Source organism: Brachyhypopomus gauderio, chromosome 17 (genome assembly GCF_052324685.1).
Source record: "Brachyhypopomus gauderio isolate BG-103 chromosome 17, BGAUD_0.2, whole genome shotgun sequence".
Classification (NCBI taxonomy): domain Eukaryota; kingdom Metazoa; phylum Chordata; class Actinopteri; order Gymnotiformes; family Hypopomidae; genus Brachyhypopomus; species Brachyhypopomus gauderio.
In genome coordinates, this window is record NC_135227.1 from 2107508 (window position 1) to 2117507 (window position 10000).

A 10000-nucleotide genomic window follows, 5' to 3' on the forward strand; every position below is an offset into this window, starting at 1 on the left:
AGTCGGTGTGGGTTTGTGTACACTGGCGTGAGAAGGTATTCAATAGCTAACATCTGCTCTACTAGATATACGGTTACCCTCACAATTCAAACGAATGTCAAAATAAGGCTTAGTGAATAAATGACTCAGTGAATCAGTGATGACACAGTGACTCGCTGATATCTGAGACCTGAACATTTGTTGTTTTGTTGTGTTTTAGGTGCCAAAGATCCACTGGGATCTTTCCAGCAAGCGAGTTCTGACCATGGACTTTGCAGATGGCGGGCAGGTCAACGATCGCGAGTACATGCGACAGCACGGCATAAACGTCAACGAGGTGAGGGGGCCGTCCTTCTCTCGGCCGCCGCCCCCACCCCCCCCCCCGGGCCCTCGCAAACAGCCCTGGCTGTCTGGGCCCCCTGATCTGTATCCTCACCGAGCGGAGTCGCTCCATCAGCCCTGCGGAGTCGCTCCATCAGCTGTTGTGTCGGGGGGGTTTTATCGGGCCCGGCGCGGATGTTAATGAATCGCCTGCGTTTCGTGCGGAGGTGAAGCAGCACCAGAAGCTCTGGGCGAACCGAGCGGCGTCGGACGAGCCCGTCTGATGGCTTCGCCTCAATCCCATTTGCTTTTTTGGGTTTTTCCTCCCCTGCTCAGCCGAGCGTACTTAACGGAACCGCTCGCACCCCCCCTACCCCCCCCCCCCCCCCCCCCCCCCCCCCCCCCCCCCCTTCACGTTCCTGATGAGGGACGATGTTGGTTAGGGTTAGGGTTCCCACGGGCGAGCTCTGTCTGTGTGTATTCCGCTGCGGTGAGCTCCGGTCCAGATGCGCCCGGTTCGGCCCGGATTGGCGACACGGGAGCCCTTGCGAGGGTGCCACGGCAGACGTCGGGCGATAAAACAGGGAGGCGGGCGGAGGTGAAGCTACCGCGGACCACCACCATGGAACAGGGAGCAGATGCTAATGGATTATTGATTGATAGGCTGGTGTCTGTTCACACGGGGATTTAGCCGGGGGAGATTGCCACCGTACGATCGTGTTCTTGTTATTCTGTGATGGTGGGAGCGCGCTGGCCTTATCTCTGTCACAGAGTCAAGCATGTCAGGGGCCTAAAACAACAAGAAACAGGAAAAGCATTCGTTCACACCTCCTCCTGTTCATGCTGAGGATGCCGTCTTCCAGAAAAAACCATCTAATCAGTCCCAGTTCTGCTGATCCTTTGAAATCCTCTCTAGAACGAAGAAAAAAACCATCAAATCCCAAATCTTCCCAGAGTTTTCATTTGACGTTAGCAGTCACATTCACAGTCGCAGGGTTCCACAAACGGGGGGGGGGGGGGGGTTTCCAGCATTTTTCTTCCTTAAGTTAAAAACTACGGCTGTGGCGTTCATCGCTCTCCGGAGCCGCGGGGGCTCGCGTTCCAAATTCGTGGCCCGCTGTTCCGAGTTGCTCGATTCGTTTCTGTTGGAACGTTTCATCACATACCCGCAGACGTGGATCCGTGTAACGGGTCCCTCCTGCTCTCGGCGTGAGAGAGACTCTCGTCACGGGACCCACCCTTTCTCGTCTTCCGTGGCGAGATTCTTCGGAGAATCTTGCTTCATTACTCCTCACCGAGAGACAGACGAGGTAGAGGGAGACGGACGAGGGGGAGAGAGGCAGACGAGAGAGCTCAAATGGCCTCTAAAAGCCAACTCGGCCGCGCAGGCTTTTTGCTAGATTAATAAATGGAATCATTTTACCACCTGCTTTGTTTGGCCCTCACTCCGATGTTATATTTCATCAACAGCGTTTTGTCTCTTTGAATTAATAAGCGCATTTGGTGGGTTTTTGTTCTGCAGGGCACACGCAGCCCCCAGAAACGCAGCCTTTCCCCACCATTGTACACGCGGGCATCGGTGAGCACGACAGGCGTGGAGTGTGAGGTGGTACTGCCCCCCCCCCCACACCCATAAGCCCCTGAGCCAAGCTGCCAGGGCCCGGCACACCTGTGAGCACCTGCGAATGAGCGGGCGGGTGCATCAGGCATTTATCATGCTTTTCTTTCTGTTTCGCACTCAAACATGCACACACACACACACACACACACACACACACACACACACACACACACACACACACACACACACACACACACACACATACACACACACACATGCAGAAGACACGCACCAGTCACAAAGGGCTGAAAGACACACAACGTGCTTACTGACACATGCTCTAATGCTGTCACACTTGTTCTCGCTTATACACACACACACACACACACACATGCACTACACACGGTCTCTCCAGTACACATGTAGTACACATACATCGGCAGTCCCAGTTCTCATCTCTTCAGGGAACTTCACACACTACCACGGACGTTTCCCAGTGTTCAACCCCAGTCCTCGGCTCCTCGGGCCACCGTGAGCTGTGCCAAAGACCTTCCCCAGTGTTTATAGGCACAGCTCAGCTATTGGGAAATGGTGCTTAAGAAATACAAATACTGTATTACACAACCTGGTTGTAGAACCTTTATGAACCAGAAGAAAGATGATCACTTTGAATGCTTCCTCTAATGGCTGATATAATCTTTGAGCACAGATTTTACCCTGAGCCTTAGTTAAACATGTGGCTGTGTTCATCTGATTCATTTAAACCGTATTTGAAATGTACTTCCTCTCATTTGATGAGCATTCAATGAAGCACTTATATTATTTTGTGTGTGTGCGTCTGCGTACGCGCGTGTGCGAGGGTGTGCGCGCACGCCTCTGAGCGAGGGGTTTTGGAAGTTCGGTGAAAGTGCGCAGGATGTTAGCAAGCGAGGCGGGTGGAGCTTGAATGGGCTGGAAAAAAGGGGGCGGGGCAGCCCCGCCCCAGCTGGGTGAGGGGGCGGGGCCGAGCCGAGGGCGAGAGAGGACGTCGGGCGACGCCGAGACCTGTGGTTTCGGCTCATTTTTATCGAACCGCACTTCACGGATGCAAATTCTGAAGAGGTCTTCACTCCTTCAAATACATTTGAAAGAAAATGACAGTAACGCATGCCTAGGGTGCAGATGTCGCCTTGTGTTCGACATAGACGGCACATACCGATCTTTGAATCAAGTGCCAAAAGGCCTTCTGTCGTTGGCCGGTCTCTTTAGAGGTCAGTGCTTTTCAGAGTCCTCTAAAAGTGCGTCTGTGTGCGGGCCACACGATCCCTTGGCTACGAGGACGCTGTTATGGAAGGTTGCAGTGGCGGTGTGTGTGCGGTTTGTATATCTCCGGACTCTTTTCCACGCTCCCTGATCGAAGACGCGGGCAGGAACGTGTGCCGAGGAGTTGTAGATTTCCAGTTCATTAAATGTCAGTTAGCACCTCCGAAACCCCAGCAAACGGCACAAGAGCCTGCGGGAAATTAGCGCTGTGAAATTCCAATCAGTGTTGAATTTCATACTGCCATTGGTTTGTGTGGCTCCCAAAGCACGTGTTGAGACAAATTTTATTAGAGAGCAGGGTTATCATGTCAGCCGCAATGCCGCGTGCTGCGTGATCGGAGCAGGGTTTCTCTGTTCTGAACAGAACTGATTCCTGGGCCTGATACGACCGTAAATCGAGTCAGCCGTGTCGGGTCAGGGAAGGCACGTAAACACAATGCACATAAGACACAAGCTCCTCGTTGCCGTATTGGAGAACATAGTGGGGTTTGTAAGAGGTTACATTTCATGCATAGGTTTCCGACGTTCGTGAATTTGAGATCTAACCCTAATACTAACCCTAACACAGAGTCCGAATCCTAACCCTAATCCTAAACCTTATCCTCATCAAGATCTGAGACCTTCTCTACTAATGATCTCATAACAAAAAACACACCACAGCATGGCCTATAAAATATATTAACCATTTGAATGTATTTTACCTGTTTTGTAATGTTTTTAAATGTTACATTTCTTTTTATACTGTTGTTTTTTGTTATTTTTTTCATTCTTTTTATATTTTCAACATTACTGCTCAGGCACTGCCTTACAGTCTCTCTCTCTTTCTCTCTCTCTCTCTCTCTCTCTCTCTCTATCTATCTCTCTCTCGTGTTCGTGGAGTGTATTAGAGCGCCGCGGCATGTTCGACATTAGATGCGAATGCGGCGAGAATAAGTCGCCATGATTAAAGTCAGGGCGGCGTTGGCCATCGTCAGAGAGCACAACCTGACCCCTGTGACCTTCAGCCGTGTCATCGCAGTCCTCATTAGTAACGCCCTGCCTGACAACGCAGCTCATCCCCCGCAGTAAACACGGTGAGCTGTGGAGACCGGCGCCCGGCGCACAGTCTGTCCGGCAGAGCACCCTGGGCATTAGCCCGTGATCGGGAGAGTTATTAGACAGCTGATGAGATAGATATGGAACCTAATAAATGACAGAGTCCTCCTTTGAAAATGGATAGAATTATTAAGTGAGTGTGGCATCTCCGAGCCGTGCTGTGGGGGCTGGCGTGTAAGTAATCAAAAGATTGATGACGGTCGAAATAGACTTTTCTCTCTTTGCTTTGCGAGTGTGCGCAGAATGGCTGAGTAGGGGTTCTGTTTTTCTTTAGTGCACCCTCATCCAGAACAAAAAAAAAAAATCATATATCTGTCCGGGACCAGTAAATGCAGGCTCGTGTAGGCCGTTTGAATTTTTAATGGTGCGGCGTGTGTGTATCAGTGTTAACACTGAGATCCTTGCCATTCACTGGCTGTTGATCAGGCGTGTAATGATGAATATTGATTTTTGAAGCACCTGACTTCTCCGGGAGGAGGGGCCATTCACACACGGGTGCCTCTCAGAGCCGGGGGCCCCTTCGGTCCTTAGTGCAGTCCAGATGGAATGAAGTTTCACCACGCCGCATGGAGATATCGGGCCTTCCCGCCCTCTCAGTGAGTGGGATCGCTCTTGGCCATGGACGCTGGGACAGGGCTATCAGCGGGAGGGTCAAAATACTCAGGTCTCCTCACACAGTGTAAAGTTTTGCTCAGTGGAATAAGCCAAAAACCCTCTTTGTGGGACTGATGATAAGTTACAGCAGTGTTGGGTCGACGTTCTGTCCACGCTTCCAGGGTTTAGATGTTCAATGACCTTGATCTTTTGAGACATTAGTTCAGGGTTATGCAGGTCACTGTCATCTTTGTGTGATGAGGGTGTCCTTATTTAGTTGTTTTGTGTAGTGAGGATGTCCTTGTTTAGTTGTTTTGTGTAGTGAGGGTGACCTTGTTTAGTTGTTTTGTGTAGTGAGGGTGTCCTTGTTTAGTTGTTTTGTGTAGTGAGGGTGACCTTGTTTAGTTGTTTTGTGTAGTGAGGGTGACCTTGTTTAGTTGTTTTGTGTAGTGAGGGTGTCCTTGTTTGGTTGTTTTGTGTAGTGAGGGTGTCCTTGTTTAGTTGTTTTGTGTAGTGAGGGTGACCTTGTTTAGTTGTTTTGTGTAGTGAGGGTGTCCTTATTTAGTTGTTTTGTGTAGTGAGGGTGACCTTGTTTAGTTGTTTTGTGTAGTGAGGGTGTCCTTGTTTAGTTGTTTTGTGTAGTGAGGGTGACCTTGTTTAGTTGTTTTGTGTAGTGAGGGTGTCCTTGTTTAGTTGTTTTGTGTAGTGAGGTTGTCCTTGTTTAGTTGTTTTGTGTAGTGAGGGTGTCCTTGTTTAGTTGTTTTGTGTAGTGAGGGTGTCCTTATTTAGTTGTTTTGTGTAGTGAGGGTGACCTTGTTTGGTTGTTTTGTGTAGTGAGGGTGACCTTGTTTGGTTGTTTTGTGTAGTGAGGGTGACCTTGTTTAGTTGTTTTGTGTAGTGAGGGTGTCCTTATTTAGTTGTTTTGTGTAGTGAGGGTGACCTTGTTTGGTTGTTTTGTGTAGTGAGGTTGTCCTTGTTTGGTTGATTTGTGTAGTTAGGGTGGCCTTGTTTAGTTGTTTTGTGTAGTGAGGGTGTCCTTGTTTAGTTGTTTTGTGTAGTGAGGTTGTCCTTGTTTAGTTGTTTTGTGTAGTGAGGGTGACCTTGTTTAGTTGTTTTGTGTAGTGAGGGTGTCCTTATTTAGTTGTTTTGTGTAGTGAGGATGTCCTTGTTTAGTTGTTTTGTGTAGTGAGGGTGACCTTGTTTAGTTGTTTTGTGTAGTGAGGTTGTCCTTGTTTAGTTGTTTTGTGTAGTGAAGGTGTCCTTATTTAGTTGTTTTGTGTAGTGAGGGTGTCCTTGTTTAGTTGTTTTGTGTAGTGAGGGTGTCCTTGTTTGGTTGTTTTGTGTAGTGAGGGTGTCCTTATTTAGTTGTTTTGTGTAGTGAGGGTGTCCTTGTTTAGTTGTTTTGTGTAGTGAGGGTGTCCTTGTTTGGTTGTTTTGTGTAGTGAGGGTGACCTTGTTTAGTTGTTTTGTGTAGTGAGGGTGTCCTTGTTTAGTTGTTTTGTGTAGTGAGGGTGTCCTTATTTAGTTGTTTTGTGTAGTGAGGGTGACCTTGTTTGGTTGTTTTGTGTAGTGAGGGTGACCTTGTTTGGTTGTTTTGTGTAGTGAGGGTGACCTTGTTTAGTTGTTTTGTGTAGTGAGGGTGTCCTTATTTAGTTGTTTTGTGTAGTGAGGGTGACCTTGTTTGGTTGTTTTGTGTAGTGAGGTTGTCCTTGTTTGGTTGATTTGTGTAGTTAGGGTGGCCTTGTTTAGTTGTTTTGTGTACTGAGGGTGTCCTTGTTTAGTTGTTTTGTGTAGTGAGGTTGTCCTTGTTTAGTTGTTTTGTGTAGTGAGGGTGACCTTGTTTAGTTGTTTTGTGTAGTGAGGGTGTCCTTATTTAGTTGTTTTGTGTAGTGAGGATGTCCTTGTTTAGTTGTTTTGTGTAGTGAGGGTGACCTTGTTTAGTTGTTTTGTGTAGTGAGGTTGTCCTTGTTTAGTTGTTTTGTGTAGTGAGGGTGTCCTTATTTAGTTGTTTTGTGTAGTGAGGGTGTCCTTGTTTAGTTGTTTTGTGTAGTGAGGGTGTCCTTGTTTGGTTGTTTTGTGTAGTGAGGGTGTCCTTATTTAGTTGTTTTGTGTAGTGAGGGTGTCCTTGTTTAGTTGTTTTGTGTAGTGAGGATGTCCTTGTTTAGTTGTTTTGTGTAGTGAGGTTGTCCTTGTTTAGTTGTTTTGTGTAGTGAGGGTGTCCTTGTTTGGTTGTTTTGTGTAGTGAGGGTGTCCTTGTTTAGTTGTTTTGTGTAGTGAGGATGTCCTTATTTAGTTGTTTTGTGTAGTGAGGGTGTCCTTGTTTAGTTGTTTTGTGTAGTGAGGGTGTCCTTGTTTAGTTGTTTTGTGTAGTGAGGGTGACCTTGTTTAGTTGTTTTGTGTAGTGAGGGTGACCTTGTTTGGTTGATTTGTGTAGTTAGGGTGACCTTGTTTAGTTGTTTTGTGTAGTGAGGGTGGCCTTGTTTAGTTGTTTTGTGTAGTGAGGGTGACCTTGTTTAGTTGTTTTGTGTAGTTAGGGTGACCTTGTTTAGTTGTTTTGTGTAGTGAGGGTGTCCTTGTTTAGTTGTTTTGTGTAGTGAGGGTGACCTTGTTTAGTTGTTTTGTGTAGTGAGGTTGTCCTTGTTTAGTTGTTTTGTGTAGTGAGGGTGACCTTGTTTAGTTGTTTTGTGTAGTGAGGGTGTCCTTGTTTGGTTGTTTTGTGTAGTGAGGGTGTCCTTATTTAGTTGTTTTGTGTAGTGAGGATGTCCTTATTTAGTTGTTTTGTGTAGTGAGGATGTCCTTGTTTAGTTGTTTTGTGTAGTGAGGTTGTCCTTGTTTAGTTGTTTTGTGTAGTGAGGGTGTCCTTGTTTGGTTGTTTTGTGTAGTGAGGGTGTCCTTATTTAGTTGTTTTGTGTAGTGAGGATGTCCTTATTTAGTTGTTTTGTGTAGTGAGGGTGTCCTTGTTTAGTTGTTTTGTGTAGTGAGGGTGACCTTGTTTAGTTGTTTTGTGTAGTGAGGGTGACCTTGTTTGGTTGATTTGTGTAGTTAGGGTGACCTTGTTTAGTTGTTTTGTGTAGTGAGGGTGACCTTGTTTAGTTGTTTTGTGTAGTGAGGGTGTCCTTGTTTAGTTGTTTTGTGTAGTGAGGGTGACCTTGTTTAGTTGTTTTGTGTAGTGAGGTTGTCCTTGTTTAGTTGTTTTGTGTAGTGAGGGTGACCTTGTTTAGTTGTTTTGTGTAGTGAGGGTGTCCTTGTTTGGTTGTTTTGTGTAGTGAGGGTGTCCTTATTTGGTTGTTTTGTGTAGTGAGGGTGTCCTTATTTAGTTGTTTTGTGTAGTGAGGGTGTCCTTGTTTAGTTGTTTTGTGTAGTGAGGATGTCCTTGTTTAGTTGTTTTGTGTAGTGAGGGTGACCTTGTTTAGTTGTTTTGTGTAGTGAGGATGTCCTTATTTAGTTGTTATGTGTAGTGAGGGTGTCCTTGTTTAGTTGTTTTGTGTAGTGAGGGTGACCTTGTTTAGTTGTTTTGTGTAGTGAGGGTGTCCTTGTTTAGTTGTTTTGTGTAGTGAGGGTGACCTTGTTTAGTTGTTTTGTGTAGTGAGGGTGTCCTTGTTTAGTTGTTTTGTGTAGTGAGGGTGACCTTGTTTAGTTGTTTTGTGTAGTGAGGTTGTCCTTGTTTAGTTGTTTTGTGTAGTGAGGGTGACCTTGTTTAGTTGTTTTGTGTAGTGAGGGTGTCCTTGTTTAGTTGTTTTGTGTAGTGAGGGTGACCTTGTTTAGTTGTTTTGTGTAGTGAGGGTGACCTTGTTTAGTTGTTTTGTGTAGTGAGGATGACCTTGTTTAGTTGTTTTGTGTAGTGAGGGTGACCTTGTTTAGTTGTTTTGTGTAGTGAGGTTGTCCTTGTTTAGTTGTTTTGTGTAGTGAGGGTGACCTTGTTTAGTTGTTTTGTGTAGTGAGGGTGTCCTTGTTTAGTTGTTTTGTGTAGTGAGGGTGACCTTGTTTAGTTGTTTTGTGTAGTGAGGTTGTCCTTGTTTAGTTGTTTTGTGTAGTGAGGGTGACCTTGTTTAGTTGTTTTGTGTAGTGAGGGTGTCCTTGTTTAGTTGTTTTGTGTAGTGAGGGTGTCCTTGTTTAGTTGTTTTGTGTAGTGAGGTTGTCCTTGTTTGGTTGTTTTGTGTAGTGAGGATGTCCTTGTTTAGTTGTTTTGTGTAGTGAGGGTGACCTTGTTTAGTTGTTTTGTGTAGTGAGGTTGTCCTTGTTTAGTTGTTTTGTGTAGTGAGGGTGACCTTGTTTAGTTGTTTTGTGTAGTGAGGATGTCCTTGTTTAGTTGTTTTGTGTAGTGAGGTTGTCCTTGTTTGGTTGTTTTGTGTAGTGAGGATGTCCTTGTTTAGTTGTTTTGTGTAGTGAGGGTGACCTTGTTTAGTTGTTTTGTGTAGTGAGGGTGACCTTGTTTAGTTGTTTTGTGTAGTGAGGGTGTCCTTGTTTAGTTGTTTTGTGTAGTGAGGGTGTCCTTGTTTAGTTGTTTTGTGTGGTGTGTCCTAATTTAGTTGTTTCGCCAGTACCTTTCCTCATCTGTCTCAATGATGCCTTTTGACAAAAGCTACATCATCTGAACAGCCATAGTTGTGCAAAGTGCCGCATCACCCCATCAGTCTGGTTCTTTGGTCCGACGCGCCACTGTGTTGCTGTTTATGTGATTATTATGGGCTGTCCATTAGGGCAGTTAGAGGCCCAGCTGCTGTGCAGGGCTTTGCCAAAACGCAGCACCTCCACCTTAAACGCGGCTGCGGTGGTGAGACTCTCTCATGCCATTTTGGCCTGTCTAATTATTCATGAAGAATTAATCAGCAAGTCATCAAATATCCACCATCTTTAAAACATGAAAATGGAGTTGTCTGTGCACTATTGGAGGTGCCCTTGGACTCAGACTTTGCCAGGAGGCAGTGAGGGTAAATGTAGCTTGTTTGTGCTTGGTAAGGTTTATTTGTCTGTTAGCCGACTCCATTGGGGGGGTGGGGGGGGGGGGGGGGGGGGTGGTTCTCTCTGCGGATTGGCTGCTGACGGCAGGTCTGCTGAATATATAAGCAGGGTGTGTGCTTTTCTTGTGTTTTGATCCTCCATGGCGAGGACACACACACACACACACACACACATGTGCCTCTGAGC

General features: G+C 46.3%; 1 protein-coding gene across 5 annotated transcripts in view; it reads left to right on the forward strand.

Annotated features, from left to right (window-relative positions):
• The window catches only part of adck1 (aarF domain containing kinase 1), a 106639-nt gene that overhangs the window by 62577 nt on the left and 34062 nt on the right, over positions 1–10000 (forward strand). For all 5 annotated transcript variants that reach the window (XM_076978975.1, XM_076978977.1, XM_076978976.1 and 2 more), the window contains one exon: positions 200–316. In XM_076978975.1, coding sequence (XP_076835090.1) covers positions 200–316 — 117 coding nt within the window. The remainder of the gene's footprint in view (positions 1–199; positions 317–10000) is intronic.